The 16,849-nt window shown below is 45.6% G+C and overlaps 1 protein-coding gene across 6 annotated transcripts in view; it reads left to right on the top strand.

Annotated features, from left to right (window-relative positions):
• Positions 1-16,849, top strand: part of prmt3 (protein arginine methyltransferase 3) — a 323,649-nt gene that overhangs the window by 243,631 nt on the left and 63,169 nt on the right. For all 6 annotated transcript variants that reach the window (XR_011596499.1, XM_070898645.1, XM_070898646.1 and 3 more), the window contains exons 14-15: positions 2,371-2,421; positions 6,535-6,622. Coding sequence is in view for 5 of the 6 variants with exons in the window: in XM_070898645.1 (XP_070754746.1) it covers positions 2,371-2,421; positions 6,535-6,622 (139 nt within the window). In the remaining variant the exon portion in view is untranslated. The remainder of the gene's footprint in view (positions 1-2,370; positions 2,422-6,534; positions 6,623-16,849) is intronic.

Here is a 16,849-nt window from a genome sequence, read left to right as displayed (position 1 = left end):
GGTTTTGTGACCATTGTTATGTTTGCTGGAAAGAGTGGAAAGTCTGAGAATTGTCCCTGATACAATGTTGTGCGGCTTCAAAGTGATTGACTCAGAGTGGAAGCGATGGATGCCGAGAAGAGGGTAGATGGCCTCCCCTGCTCCAGGTTGAGTGCCGCCTTGCGGATCAGTGTCAAAATATTTTGGACATATGCAGGTTCTTAAATCATCTTTGTTGCATTCCAAAATAGTTGTCGGTTCAAGCCCTACTCCAGAGACTTGAGCCCATAATCCAACACTCCAGTGCAGTGCTGACGGAGTGCTGTAGTGTCGGAGGTGCCGTCTTTCGAATGAGATGTTAAACCGAGGCCCTCACAGGTGAATGCAAAAGATCCCAAAGCACTATTCCAAGAAGAGCAGGAGAGTTCTCCTGGTGTCCTGGTCACATTTATCCCTCAACCTACACCTAAAACAGATTGGGGCCGAAATTCACCCCCACCAGAGAAAAGGGGCGCACCTATCATGTTTGAGCTGCTTTCACCACCACAGTGGACGCGGTGGCCCCTCGCGCGAGAGAAGAACATAAAGAAATAGGAGCAGGAGCAGGAGTAGGCCATTTGGCCCCTCGAGCCTGCGCCACCATTTAATATCATGGCTGATCTGATCTTGGGCTCAGCTTCACTTCCCTGCCCGCTCCCCATAACCCTTCACTCCATTATCGTTCAAAAATCTGCCTATCTCTACCTTAAATATATTCAATGACCCAGCCTCCACAGCTCTCTGGGGCAGTGAATTCCACAGATTTACAACCCTCTGAGAGAAGAAATTCCTCCTCATCTCAGTTCTAATTGGGCCACCCCTTATTCTTAAACTATGCCTCCTGGGAGCAGGGGTGGAGACGAGAGAGGAGTGTCTGTCAAACTGGAGGTGGAGGCTTGGGCGGGCGCCGTGTCTGCCGCTGTCAGTCATCAGCGTAGCGGTGCGATTAGTTTAGTTAGGTCCACTGGGCCACCAGGGAAGGTTTCGGCCGGGCCAGCAGCCTGGCACCCAAGAGGGGGTGCCAGGCTGCCTGTTGGCAGTACCGGCCGAACTCGGGGGCATAATTGTCGAGCCGACCTGGCAGTCGGCTGACTGAAAAAAATAAGATGGCGGCCGCGGCAGTGCGCCCTTTCCTTTAATGGCAGCCGCGCCACCATTTTACACACACTGCAAACACCGTGCACCGGCAGAAAAAGCTGTCCGGGGAACCGAGCGGCAGGCCGAAGATTTTTTGAAGATAAATTTTGCTTCGGGGTGGGGGGTCGGTGGTGCGCGCGCTTTGGTGACGCACTGAGGAGGGTTTGGCGACAGCGGGTTGGAAGTGGGAAGGCCGGAAAAACCGCCGAGGAGAATTTCGTGAGCAGCGGCTATTCGACAAAAAATCGGCGACCATTTGACACCGCTGTGTGGCTCCCGCTTTCCGGTGGTAACAGGTCTTATCGGGAGGCTGAATTTTGGCCCCATTATCTGGTCATTATCACATTGCTATTTGCCTTGCTGTGCATAAAGTGGCTGCTTACATTACAACAGTGACCACACTTGAAAAGTACTTCATTGACTGTGAAGCAGTTTGGAGTTTCCTAACGTTATTAAAGACGCTATATTAATGCAAGTTCTTTCTGGCAAAAATGAAAATACGGTTAAACTGTCATTCAGACACGTGCTAAAAAAAGTCACTAATTTCTTGACTGCAAAACACATAACTGTGGGTCCTGTTATATTGCTCAAATCAAACCTCAGTTAAAAGATTTTACGGTGTGTTGGTCGAAGATAGGGCTACAACCCTTCAAGAACTCTGCCTTCCTCCAATTCTGGCCTCTTGCCTATCCTTGATTTCCTTCGGCTGATCATTGGCGACTATGCCTTCAGCTGCCTAAGCTCTGGAATTCCCTCCCTAAACCTCTCCACCCCTCCGCACCGCTCTCCTTTAAAACACTCCTTTAAACCTACTTTCCTATCCTCATATCTCCTTACGTGGTTCAGTGTCAAATTTTGTCTGATAACGCTCCTGTGAAGCGCCTTGGGAAGTTTTACTATATTAAAGGCGCTATATAAATGCAAGTTGTTATTGTAGGGGCTGAAAGTTGCTCCAGGAAGATATTATTCTGCGGCTGACTATACATTTACCATTTTTATTACTCCATTGGAAAAAATGTCATATTAAGGTGATGTACTACTATATTTGTGATAAAGGTTTATTGCAGCTATGGGAGAAATAAGTTTTTAAAAAGTAACAAAATCCAAGTCTCAAAATGAATGCCAGCATCAACTGACCACAAATGTCTTGTATCTGCTGTCACATTATTCAGAGAATTGTACATATTTATGCCTTTTGATTTTGTGTTTTTTCAGGCAATTTCTGGCCACTTTGATGTCTTATTTGAGAAGAATTGCAGCAATAAGGTAAGTGCCTCGGCTCTGCAGAGTGCATGTACACAAGTATCAGAATAGGATGCTTGACAAATTAGTTGCCAAGTAATTTTACCTGAAGGCAAATCTGTCAGAATCATAGAGCACAGAAGGAGGCTATTCGACCCACTGTGGGTGTGCTGGCTCTTAGAAAGAGCAATCCAATTAGTCCCGCTCCCCTGCTCTTTCCACATAGCCCTGCACATATTTCCTTCTCAAGCGTATATCCAATTCCCTTTTGAAAGTGATTAGGTCAAAACCTGTGCTCCGTCCTCTTGTGTCAAATTGGATGTACTCGATGTGTGTTTTTTGAAGCATCAGAACATCGACGCTGTGTTTCCTCAGTAACGTTTCGAGATATTTGAGCGAGAGATGCCTTCGATGTTACGTTGGCATATTCGGATGGCTCGGCCTACATGTAGTTTTCTTTGGCGAGGACTGTTCGATTTGCTTGGTTTACTATTGTCACCGAGGTGGATTTAACAATAAGTTCGGTGTCATGTGAGATGACATTAGTTGTGATCTAAGAGCTAAGATCCCGTAACCGGGTGGGCCACGAGAAGTTTTGAAAGCTACTATTGAATCTGCTACCCCCACCCAATCAGTCACCTCATTCCAGATCATCATAACTCGCTGCCTAAAAAAAAAATTCGTCTCATCTCTGTGATGCATTCTTTATGACATCACTAAGCACACTCATCATCATAAGCAGTCCCGTGGAATCAAGGAAGACTTGCTTCCACTCTTAACATGAGTTCTTGGATGGCTGTACAGTCCAATATGAGAGCCACAGTCCCTGTCACAGGTGGGACAGATAGTCGTTGAGGGAAGGGAAGGATGGGACTGGTTTGCCGCACGCTCTTTCCGCAGCCTGCGCTGGATTTCTGCTGCCCACCTTTGGCTCGTTTGCCATGAAGGAATTCCAAGTAGAGCGCTTGCTTTGGGAGTCTCGTGTCTGGCATGCAAACAATGTGGCCTGCCCAGCGGAGCTCATCAAGTGTGGTCAGTGCTTCAATGCTGGGGATGTTGGCCTGGTTGAGGACGCTAACGTTGGTGCGTCTGTCCGCCCAGGGGATTTGTAGGATCTTGCAGAGATATCATCGGTGTTATTTCTCCAGCGACTTGAGGTTTCTACTGTACGTGGTCCATGTTTCTGAGCCATACAGGAGGGCGGGTATTACTACAGCCCTGTAGACTATGAGTGTGGTGACAGTTTTGAGGGCCTGGTCTTCAAACACTCTTTTCCTCAGGCGGCTGAAGGCTGCACTGGCGCACTAGAGCACACTCATCATCATCATCATCATCATAGGCGGTCCCTCAAACGAGGATGACTTGCTTCCACATGAGTTCACAGATGTTTCAATGAAGGCCCCGATGTTCCAGTCCTGAACTCCAATTGAAGGGGTGGAAGATGCCTGTGCGTGGATTTTTTTAACGTGTGATGACCATTGCCCATCAGCCACCACATGGGCTTGACAGTTAGGCCTTTATCCAGTGGCAAATTAGTGCAGCCACATGACTTTTCAAGTCAATCATTTCATCTTTCATTTTATAACTGAAAAATGAAGCTTAAACTCCACGTTTGGCACCTTGATGGGGCTTTACAGAAATAAACTCTGATTCATTACTCTGATGGGATTGAAGGCCAATAAATCCCCAGGGCCTGATAGCCTGCATCCCAGAGTACTTAAGGAAGTGACCCCAGAAATAGTAGATGCATTGGTGGTCATTTTCCAACATTCTGGTTCAGTTCCTATGGATTGGAGGGTAGCTAATGTAACCCCACTTTTTAAAAAAGGAGGGAGAGAGAAAACGGGTAATTACAGACCGGTCAGCCTGACATCGGTAGTGGGGAAAATGCTGGAATCAATTATTAAAAATGTAATAGCAGTGCATTTGGAATGCAATGACACGATCGGTCCAAGTCAGCATGGATTTATGAAAGGGAAATCATGTTTGACAAATCTCCTAGAATTTTTGGAGGATGTAACTAGTAGAGTGGATAAGGGAGAACCAGTGGATGTGGTGTATTTGGACTTTCAAAAGGCTTTTGACAAGAGATTAGTGTGCAAAATTAAGGCACATGGTATTGGGGTAATGTATTGACGTGGATAAAGAACTGGTTGGCAAACAGGAAGCAAAGAATGGCAGGCAGTGACTAGTGGGGTACCGCAAGGTTCAGTGCTAGGATCCCAGCTATTTACAATTTATATTAATGATTTAGACGAAGGAATAGAATGTAATATCTCCAAGTTTGCAGATGACACTAAGCTGGGTGGCAGTGTGAGCTGTGAGGATGATGCTAAGAGGCTGCAGGGTAACTTGGACAGGATAGGTGAGTGGGCAAATGCATGGCAGATGCTGTATAATGTGGATAAATGTGAGGTTATTCACTGGTGGCAAAAACAGGAAGGCAGATTATTATCTGAATGGTGACAGATTAGTAAAAGGGAAGATGCAACAAGACCTGGGTGTCATGGTACATCAGTCATTGAAAGTAGGCATGCAGGTACACCAAGCAGTAAAGAAAACAAATGGCATGTTGGCCTTCATAGCATGAGGATTTGAGTATATGAGCAGGGAGGTCTTACTGCAGTTGTACAGGGCCTTGGTGAAGCCACACCTAGAATATTGTGTTCAGTTTTAGTCTCCTAATCTGAGGAAGGACGTTCTTGCTATTGAGGGAGTGCAGCGAAGGTTCACCTGACTGATTCCTGTAATAATGGGACTGACATAGGAGAGAATGGATCGACTGGGCCTGTATTCACTGGAGTTTAGAAGGATGAGAAGGGATCTCATAGAAACATATAAAATTCTGATGGGATTGGACAGGTTAGATGCAGGAAGAATGATCCCGATGTTGGGGAAGTCCAGAACCAGGGGTCACAGTCTAAGGAGAAGGGGTAAGCCATCTAGGACCGAGATGAGGAGAAATGTTTTCACCCAGATAATTGTGAACCTATGGAATTCTCTACCACAGAAAGTTGTTGAGTCCAGTTCATTGGATATATTCAAGAGGGAGTTAGATATGGCCCTGATGGCTGAAGGGATCAGGGGGTATGGAGAGAAGGCAGGAGTGGGGTACTGAAGTTGCATGATCAGCCATGATCATATTGAATGGTGGTACAGGCTCGAAGGAACGAATGGCCTGCTCTTGCACCTATTTTCTATGTTTCTATTACCAGTGCAGTTAATTTCCTGTTGTTAAATTCTGTCAAATAGTAGATCCCTAGTTCAGACGTTATAATGGTGAAAGGCTTAAGGTTCTGAATATTTATGGAAGTGACCGGGGCTCAGGAGAGGCGTGAGTTTGGGGTTCAGAAGAGCCGAGGACCAGGGGTAGCACGGGCCAGCCCACATTGCGACATGTGTGCGCACTAGGTTCGTGCAGCAGAGCTGGTCTCCAGTCATCTTGGTTAATCCTTGCCACTGGACCAAGACCTCGCTCTGTCAAGCCCGTGTGGTAGCTGGTGTGCAACAGCCACCACACATTAAAATAATCCACGCACAGGCATCTTCCACTTTTCAGGATGTAGTTCAGGATCTGGAATATCAGGTTCTTCATTGAAACACCTGTGAACTCATCCCATTTTGGCGTGGAAGCAAGTCATCCTCGATACGGGGGACCGCCCATGATGATGATACTGGAGCACACTGCGCACAAGATGGCGCTATAGGAACTTGTCACATGATCCTTTATTGTATTTACATCAGAAGTTGCATTACCGCAGTAGTCCACTAGGGGGAGCTCTATAATTACAATCTCCCCTCTGGTTCCTTGGCCAATTTCTGAAATGTAACACAGAAAGATCGAACAAAATCTCGTTTCTTTTCTCCCCACTTGCTCCTGTGTCGTACGGTGAGGAGACATTAGTTGTTGGGATGAAATCTTTGCTGAACTTTCAACAGCAGCGTGCAGGGAATGCTGGAAATACACAGCAAGTTGCGTCTGCATTCATGCGAAGCCCCTTCTGTATGAACCGGTCACCTCACTGTTGTAAGCAGCTATGTGAATTTTCGTGAGGTGGTATTTCATGTGATAGGGTGTGGGCCGGTCCATCAGAAATATTCTTTTTCATCAGGTACCTTTTGAACTCTGTTTTTTAGGTCATGTTCTCCACTAGTCCAAGAAGCCCCAAGACACACTGGAAACAAACTGTGTTTCTTCTGGAGCAACCGGTCCCAGTCAAAAAAGGTAATTGATTTGTCCAGCGTGCACCCGTATACAGAGGTGAGGCATTCATAAAGCACATGGCTTTGGGGAAAGCTGATTCTGTCTGGTGCAGTGATAAATAATTTAAAAAAATCATACTCAGTGCTGCCTTTAGTTATCTTTTTTGTCAAGTGTCAGCTATGGCTCAGTGGGTAGCACTCTGAGTTAGAAGGTTGTGGGTTCAAACCCCACTCCAGAGACTTGAGCACATAAATCTAGGCTGATACTCCAGTGCAGTGCTGAGGGAGCGCTGCACTGTTGGAGGTGCCATCTTTCGGATGAGACATTAAACCGAGGCCCCGCCTGTTCTCTCAAGTGGACGTAAAAGATCCCATGGCACTATTTTTGAAGAAGAGCCAGGGGAGTTATCCCCGGTGTCCTGGCCAATATTTATCCCTCAATCAACATAACACAAAAACAAATTATCTGGTCATTATCACATTGCTGTTTGTGGGAGTTTGCTTGTGCGTAAACTGGCTGTTTCATTTCCCACATTGCAACAGTGACTACATTCCAAAAGTACTTCATTGGCTCTAAAGCGCTTTGAGACGTCCAGTGGTCGTAAAAGACGCTATATAAATGCTAGTCGTAATTTTTCTATCAATTATTGTGAGTTTTAAACATCGGTCTTATGTGAATTTGATGGGTAAGATAGCACACACATTTGATACTTTTCATAAATGACAGCAACAAGAATAATGGCAGCAGTGCACACAGAATTATGAGCCATGACTATCCAGTGTGTATTCAAAGATTAACCTGAGTCTATGCCAGTGGTTCGATTGAGCCAGCTGCCCTCCACTTTGAGTTTTACCTTGAAAAATCTTTGCATTGCATCAAATGAATTAAAGAGGCAGATGTTAACAGGCCATATTCCCTCTGGTAAATAATTTAACCTGAAGGGAAAGCAGCATTGTCCTTTTCAACCACACCAAATGTGAGCGCCTGAAAAACCTTGGCTGAAATTAGGCGGGTTCCATCTGTTTAAATTGCGGTAAAAAGCTGACTAAACAATCATAATTGGAAATGAATGCAGCCTAATATCTGGCTGAGTATAATTAACAATCGTCAGCTCCTGATCACAAAAGCAAAATACTGCGGATGCTGGAAATCTGAAATGAAAACAGAAAAGCTGGAAATGCTCAGCGGGTCAGGCAGCATCTGTGGAGAGAGAAACAGAGTTAACGCTTCAAGCCGATGACCTCTCGTCAAAACTGGAAAAAGTTAGAGATGGAACAAGGTTTTAAGCAAGCCATGATCTAATGAAATGGCGGAAATAGCTTGAGTGGCATTGTGCAGTCATTCCTTTTGTCATTTAATCTTTCCTACCTTCTACCCGATTACAGACCTTCCCTTTTTTCTTTTTTCCTCCCCTCCCCCCTTTTTCCTGCCCCTGCACTTGCCGAAGACTTTGTTGTGGGCTCAGTTTTGGTCCACCCCTTTTTTCGGCGCACTTACCAGAGATGCGCCACTTTTCTCCGTTGAGAATAGCGGCGAAAAATTCCTCCCCACATTGGCCGCTGTCCGGCCTCTCCCAGGTCGTTGCGTAGCGTGGCCAGTCGAGTCAGAGGTGGAGCCGGCATCCTGCGCTGAAAACAGTGCCGGGATGTCTGCACACCCGCTGTGGAGTCGGGTCGCGATGTCCGCGCATGCGCAGTAGCGCCGAAATTTGGCAATCGGCCCAGCCTCTCTCACCCCACAGATGCCGCTGCGTTCACTCGCTCTCCTCCTCCTACCCCCACCACTCCCCCCCGCCCCCCGGTTCATTTGAAGCCCAGCCTCTCTCCCCGTGGAATACAGATGCCGCGTTGAATCCCGATGCTGATCGCTCCCGACCCTAGTCCAGGCCGAGTGGCCTCCCGGTGCGCGTTGTCATGCCGCCCCTAGCCCAGGCCGAGCGGCCTCCCGCACAGGCTGGCCCACTGCCTTCCGGGGCCGAGTTTTAAGATGAAGGTAGGACTGACTTCAATTTTTTATTAATTAATTCTTAGAACTTTTTGTTTGCAAGGTTTGGTGGTTTGTAAGGCTTGGTGCTTTAGGTGCAGGTCCTCTTCACCACTTTTATTTTTGTAGGTTAAGCTTCCATGAATGCTTCTGTTGTATAGTAAATTAACTTTGCGAAGTTTGTCAAACGATGTCCTGTCTAGCTGTTTGATCCTATTGACATTCTTTAGTCATTAAGTTTATTAGTGACCAAATTAAATTTTAGTCTTTTGAAACTCACTCGGCCAGGGCTAGGGGCGGGCGGGCAGCAGAACTGATAGAAATCATCCAGGCAGGAGCATAAGAACATAAGAAATAGGAACAGGAGTAGGCCATACAGCCCCTTGAGCATGCTCTGCCATTCAATAAGATCATGGCCGATCTGATCATGGACTCAGCTCCATTTCCCTGCCTGCTCCCGATAACCCCTTACCCCCTTATTGTTTAAGAAACTGTCTATTTCTGTCTTAAATTTATTCAATGTCCCAGCTTCCACAGCTCCCTGAGGCAGTGAATTCCACAGATTTACAACACTGAGAGAAGAAATTTCTCCTCAACTCTGTGTTAAATGAGCGGCCCCTTATTCTAAGATCGTGCCCTCTAGTTCTAGTCTCCCCCATCAGTGGAAACATCCTCTCTGCATCCACCTTGTCAAGCCCCCTTATAATCTTAGACGTTTCGATAAGATCACTTCTCATTCTTCTGAATTCCAATGAGTAGAGGCTCAACCTACTCAACCTTTCCTCCATAAGTCAACCACCTCATCTCCGGAATTAACCTGGTGAACCTTCTCTGAACTGCCTCCAAAGCAAGTAAATATCGCACTATCAGTTCTCCTGCTCGCCCCTAGCCCAGGCCGAATGGCCTCCGATGTACCTACCTGCGCTGATTTCTTAACTCTCCGCAAGGGTTTTCTGAAGTGGCCACATATGCTGGCCTAAGTAGATTTGGAGTAACTATTAGCTGGCCAAAGTTGCCTAAATGGGCAGAACTCACGTAGGTGGCTGGTAACGCCCCCTCTTGAGAAAAAAAAACGAAACTTAAAAAAATTGTAACTAACTCACTTACACTGGTGCAAATTGAATGTGCAAAATGGGGATTTTTAAGATATGCCAGAAAAATCAAGTTACTCCAAAAAAAAACGGAGCAACTCCTGGCCCAAATTTCCCCAGGAGTTGCTCCGTTTTTTTTGGAGCAACTTGATTTTTCTGGAGTTTCTTTTTAGTTGCAATTCTGGCCATTTAATTTGCGCCAATGTAAGTGAGTTAGTTAGGGTTTTTTTTAGTTTAGTATTTTTTCAAAAGGGGGTATTACCAGCCACTTACACCTGTTTTGGCCATTTAAGCATATTTAATCAGCTAAAAGTTTCTCCAAACTAACTTAGGTCAGCATAAGTGGGCACTCTTGTCCATCCAGAAAAACCTTGCGGTGACTTAAGAAATCAGCGCAGGCAGTCAGAGATGGGGGGGGAAGGGGACCTTGCAAAGCACTAAACACCTTCACAACAACATTAAAGAAGCATTAGTACATTTAAAGCACCAAGCACTAAACAAGGCAGTACATTTGCACCAAGCACAAAAAGTAATAAGCAATTAATTAACAAATATAAAATAGAAGGAACCCTACACCTAAATCACCAAGACCAAAGTAATTAGCAATCAATCAATCAGTAAATAACAAATAAAAAATCGAAGTCCTACCTTAGGGAATGCAGCAGGTCGCCGATGAGGGAGCCCATTCGACCAGGGCTCGGGACGGCGTGTTTCGGGCCCCTCCCACACAGCCTGCAGCCCGTATTCACAGATTCAGCCTACCATGAGCTACTGCACATGCGCACAGACTCTAGCGCGCATGTGCAGAGGTCCCGGCACTGTTTTCAGCGCCAGGACCTGGCTCCGCCCCCAATCCACTGGGCCACATTACGCCACCACCGAGGAGAGGCTGGGGAGCGGCCAGAATTTGGAAGAGGATTTTCGCCGCACCTCGGGTGAGGGCGCCAGAAAAAGGGATTGGGGAAATTTGAGCCCATTATCTCTAACTTTTTCCAGTTCTGATGAAAGGTCATCAACCTGAAACGTTAACTCTGTTTCTCTTACCACAGATACCGCCTGACCTGCGGAGTATTTCCAGCATTTTCTGTCTTTATCTCATCTCCTCATCAATCTTTTAGTGCCTCGATTGATGTTCCTGCTTAGAGTTGCACATTATGGGCTCAAATTTTCCCAAGAGGTGCCCCGTTTTTTTTTTGGAGTAAGTAGCTTTTTTTGGAGAAACTTAAAAATCGCAAATTTCCTCATTTAACTTGCTCCAGTGTAAGTCAGTTAGTTAGGTTTTTTTTCTAGCTTAATTTGTTCTCTCCATAAGGGGGCGTGACAAGCCACTTACGCCACTTCTGGCCATAGAAGCAAATTTGGCCAGCTGAAAGTTACTCCAAACTAACTTAGGCCAGTGTGTGTGGCCACTTTTGTAGGCACAGAAAAATCTTAGCTACATTTAAGAAATTAGCACAAGTAGCCAGAGATTAGGGGGTTGGTGGGGGGGGAGTTAGAGGATTCTAAAGCACTAAAGACCTTCACAACATCAGCACAACATCTTCAGCACAACAGCTGCACAGCATCATCAACAATAAATGAAAGATAAATCAGCTACTAAGAATAGAGCAGTCCTACCTTGCCGATTGCGGATACTCAAACGCCACTCCTACTTCAATCCACGCACCAGCCACCGGTCAGACCCAAACCGGTCCCCCAATTCCCCCCACCACTATCACCGACCTAGGGCTAGGGGCGGAAGGCACGTATGACTGTAGGGGTGAGGGATTTTTACTTTTTACAGTTGTCTCTAAATGTTGCATGGTTCTAATGGAACATGATTCAGTTTTAATGCAAAATATCATTTATTGGATATTTTACAGTGCACTTCACGACAACAATAACAATAGCAGCAACAACAGCAAAAAAGGGCTGTATCCATCCTCACCCACATCTCGGGGAAAATGCACTTCCTCATAGGGTCAGTGATAGTGGTGGGGGGAATTGGGGGACCGGCTTGGGTCTGACCGGTGGCTGGTGCGTGGATTGAAGTAGGAGTGGCTTTTGAGTATCCGGCCTTTGTGCCCTTATTGCAGAAGCTAGCTCCCTCATGGCATCTGCCATCGTTTGCACACCCATCTCAGTGCTGAGATTTCACCCGACTGTGTCGCTATCTCATCACGCATCCCACTGACGGCCGCCACAAGTGATCTTGTGAGGGCATTGGTCTCCTCACCCAATGACAGAACCTGATTAACCTCTGCTGAGGGCTGCATCTCAGGAGAGGCTGGTCGGCTTCTCCTTCCCCTCGCCGTGGGTCTGCCTAGTGGCACCCCTCCAGTGTGAGGCGCAGGCCGGGACGGTGGGGGACTGGGTGTCCCAATATGCATTTCATGACCGCCACTGGAACCCACGACCTCAGAAGGTGTGAACCCATGGAATGTAGCCGAGGAGCTCATGAGGTTTCTGGCAGTGTGATGCCTTGTACTATGGACTGATCCATATCGCAGTCAACATTCTCCCATGAACACATTTCCATGGACCCCTCCTCCTCCCACCCACCTTGGTCTGGAGCGCACACATCCGGATCCTCTGGTGGGTCTTCAGGATGTTGAGGAGTGTCTTCTTCTGCAAAATACAACAGAACAGTCAAATGGTTAGCAGCACAGGAGGGGGCAGGATGGGTGGCATGAGTAGTTTGACGCGTAGAAGGCCAGTCAGCAGATTGATTTGTAGGGCGACTATGCATTTTAATGACTCACCCTCACCCTCGCGTGTGGGTCCAGCTTGTGCAGAGCTGATTCTTTTTCTGCCGGTGCGACTCAGCAAGGCAGCAATCCTCTGTTCCAGGGGTGACAGTTGGTGCAGATTTGGCGTATCTCCTCCTGTTCTAAGTCTTTCCCTTTTGTTGTGGGCCAATTTCTTCTGCAATGATGAAAATATTATTTTTCAGACATGGTGTGCTCCTGATGGGTGGGACATATACAGATGGTCACATTTTCAATTGCAATTCAATTTAAAGATGATGTTGTTACTTACACTCACTACTTGACCAACGTCCTGCCATTTCTTCTTGCACTGGCTTCCAGATCTTGCGGTACTGACCCCTGCGGAGTATTCTTCTGCAGCTAGGTTCCATCTTCTTCTCATTTCCTTGGGTGAAACTTTTGATGGACCACTCTTGCTGCTATCCAGCTCCAGCTATTACTCTTCAATGACAGCTACTAGTTTCTCCATTTCCTCATGGAGGAAATTCATTGTTCGTGTTGCACGCTCTTGCGCCGTTCGTGTATTGGACTTACACTCAGGTAATGTTCAAAAATCACAGTTCTCACCTTTCTTCCACCTATCCAGCACTCCTTTCCACTCCCTCAGCCATACAAAAATCAATATTTAAACCTTACCTTTATGTTTGGTCCATTACCAATGATACTGAGGACGCTCTCCCTTTAATTGGCCAATTGCCAAGCTTCCTATTGCACTGCGCATGCACGCACGCTGAAACGCCCATTGTGCATGCGCGCACGCTCAAACAAATAGGCGTCCCCCTGCTGGCACTCTACAAGACGTTGGGACCAAGCCCCGCCCCCCCTGCCGGCCGCTGAGCAAGCGCGGCCGCAGCTTCGCCCCCCGCAGGCTCTGCAGCGCCACGTCGATGGATCCGGACGACAAGGGAGCGGCCAAATTAACGGGTACATTTTCCGCATTTTCTTTGCACCAAACAGTCGGCGTGCCACCCCTAACTTCGCTGCTCTAGGCGGCTGGGGAAATTTGGGCCCTATGTATTATATAATAAGTATATTGTGTGTACTGTTTGTGAGTCAAATTGTATTTGCTTTTTGGTGCAAAAGATATACAAATCTGTCTTATTATCATGGCTTTGTTCAACAAGATGACGTTAAATTTGTCAAAGGTGGATTTCCCTTTTAAGACCCTTTCGGTTGCAACTATGTCATCCCCTTCTCATGCATGTGCCTATAACTAACTTGGATGTGTCAACCTCCCATTTGTTTTCTTCCATCATCAGTCTCGTTTGTGCTGCTAACGAGTGACCATTTTCTTGGGGCAATGTTTCATCCATTTTTGGGCTTCAGGCTTGGAAATATTTTTAAATTGAGAGATTTGTCGAGTGGAAAATGAGCGACGACCCAAAGTGTGAATGTGGCCATGAGTCTCAGACCATGGAACAGATCAAGTCAACCTGCCCACTAAGATCTGTTGTGGGAGGCATCTCATTTCTCCACTCGGCATCTCAGGAGGCCATCGAATGGAGAGCCAAACTAGGCATCCCATAATAAGCTTTTGCCATCGTGCACAACAACATTCATATGGAGGTAAAATGCGATTTGTGCCAAGATCTGTCTTCAATGTGTGTCAATCACAGGAAGGCCTTTTCTCTGGCAGAGGCCAGTAATGCTTTGTAACAGGTAGCAACCAGCAGTTCAAAGGACATGGGCCAGAGTGCCCTGCTACTAGATTAACTCGCATTCTCGCCAGAAGTCCGATCTCTGATAATTCATCTATAAGAATGCATAAGTCACGCTCCCACATTCATTGCTCATTGAAGGTAGGATAGTATTTAAGAGTATTCAGCATTTTTAAACTGTTTTTTAAAAAAAATAGTGGCTGCAAATTTTGTTTAATTATTTGGCACCAAGGAACAAGCCTTTTGATGGCACCAAAATGTCTTGTGATGCACACATGATAGTTCTTGACTTTAGTGGCGGTAAGGCTTGTTGGCAACATGGTTTTAAAATGGTATGCTTCCTGCTGCCCTCTAACTGAAGCATGTCACAGGCCAGAAATGTGAATTGACAGAAGCACTAACTGCTGGATTTAAGAAATTGGAGCAGATATTACAATTGAAAGTGGTGTTACACACCGAAATAGCCAGACATCTAAAATAATTTCCTTCTGATGTTTAAAAACAACAACAACTTGTATTTATATAGCACCTTTAACATAGTGCAACGTCCCAAGGCGCTTTGCAGGAGCGTTGTGAGATAAAATTTGACACTGAACCACATAAGTAGAAATTAACGCAGGTGACCAAAAGCTTGGTCAGAATGGTAGGTTTTAAGGAGCATCTTGGCGGAGGTAGAGAGGCAGAGAGGTTTATGCAGACAATTCCAGAGCTTAGGGCCCAGGCAACAGAAGGCACAGCCACCAATGATTGAGCGATTATAATCAAAAGTCAAATGCTTGCAACGCATAACCTAAAAAAGGAACTAGGTGTCACGTGTACCATGTTGCTGTTTAATATTTTTCTTCTCTGTGGACGGAATATTTAGTTCCCATAGCTCGCCACCTCTAGTAAACAGTGCAGTGTTTATTGGTTCTGAAATAAGGTGCAGTATAGTTTGAACAGATGTCATCTTAAAAACAGTCAAATAAAATGGGGAAGTAGCTGCATTATAATACTATATATTCAGTTATTTTCATGATGAGCCTATTTTTTTCCCTGTATCAGCTATCTGGAATACATAGTAAAGATTCATGAATAATCAGTCAGCATTAGTTAATAAGGAGCAAATAACATGATCACTGTTGTATCCCTTTTTTGCTACATTCTTTTATTTGACATTGAAAATTTTGTTAACGCATTTTTTGTCCAGTCTTCTTGCCTTTGAACGTGCATTTTCCGTGATATAATTATAGAGCGAGCTTTAAAATTGTACTCGTCCACTGCAAGTATCCTTTTCCACTCTAAAGCACAGCTTTGATCTGAAAATTGTCTCTTGTGGCATTAGGCATTTAATTGAGATTTTACGTCCTTCATTGGCTTTCTGCCTGCTCAGTGCCTCGGTTAAATCCCTGCTTGCAGTAAGATCCCAATAGCCCTTGTTTAGCGATGCATATAAAGTGTTCTCTGTAATACTATTTTTCATCCATTGATGCTTTGGCAGAGCATTTTGCGTGAAGGTCTCTTAACAGCCTTCGTCACTCTGGGAGAATGAGAGACGTTTTTTGCTGCCCTAGTGAGCAAATTTAACAAACCAGTGCCGTCTTTTTAATGAATTTCAATTCCCTATTAATCTGCATGCAGCAGTACAGTGCAGTGTACTTACTGCCGAAGGTGTACGATAAGACTGGGGTGACGCAACTAAGCCCAAGCAAGACTCTGCACTCCTGCATACGGGAGCAGCAGAGCTGCAAAAAAATATCAGTCATGTTAGATCAAGATGACATTGACAAATTGTTCTACTCAGCCCTGATATTATGCAGGTCCTGTTAAATCTAGCTCGGAGGATACCTTCTGGAAATGTACTAGGCAGCCAGATCCAGGGAGCAGATGATGTTGCTTTGTAGCCAGCGCATTCGTCCATGATTGTTTTTTATCCAGTATTTTTCCATTAATTCAAGTTGAAGGGTGGAGTTCTACCGAAGATAAATGTGCTTTCCTCTCCAGCCCTGGTGATCACACTGTCACAACCTGAAAGTAGGGAATTAGTATTTTAATTGCATGCATTTATTGTACTTGAATTCTTAACCTGAAATTCAACTTTGACACAAGTTATGATTCTCCTCCTCCCCACCTCCCCCCCCCCGCCCAGTGTATATTGTATATATTATTTGTAATTTCACATTGAAACTCTCTGAAAGACAATCTCACATTGTCCTTCACACGTCATTGCAGGAATCGTAGGCAAATGTTCGAAACTTTTGTCTTGAAGGACCAATCACTTTAGATTTAATGCGTTTATTCAAAGATTTTGATGAATGCTGACTTGCAATTGATCAGGGCCTTTGATAATCCACATCAATTCTACACGCATGCAGCGGTTCCTGTGTGTCATTGAGAGGCCCTTCTACTGCAGTAAAACTGATGTCGTGAACCTTTTCAGCTCAGGATAATTTCTGAGAGCACGGCTGCAGCAACTGGGATTGCTGGTGATTTGTGCTCCTTCCAGTCGACACTGCTGACCATTTCTTTCACTTCAAAGGCCAATATAACATTCTTTGAACTTGTATCTGTTGCTGAAATCAAATGGGGGTTTACTGGGGTGTGTTGAACAAGGAGCACTATTCAATGGAATGATCATGCTCACATGGCATAATTTATCTGAAGAATATGGCTCCTCTGTAGCACAGCTGTAAGCAATAGGGGTTGATCTGACTCACTTAGCCGTGCAGGGTAAAATGAACCTCAATGGAGATGAGCTTAAGCTACCCATGATTTTGGTATCTTTAAAAC

Source organism: Pristiophorus japonicus, chromosome 14 (genome assembly GCF_044704955.1).
Source record: "Pristiophorus japonicus isolate sPriJap1 chromosome 14, sPriJap1.hap1, whole genome shotgun sequence".
NCBI classification, from domain to species: Eukaryota; Metazoa; Chordata; class Chondrichthyes; family Pristiophoridae; genus Pristiophorus; species Pristiophorus japonicus.
Note: the sequence above shows the minus strand (reverse complement) of the source record. Positions and strands in the feature narration are given on the sequence as shown.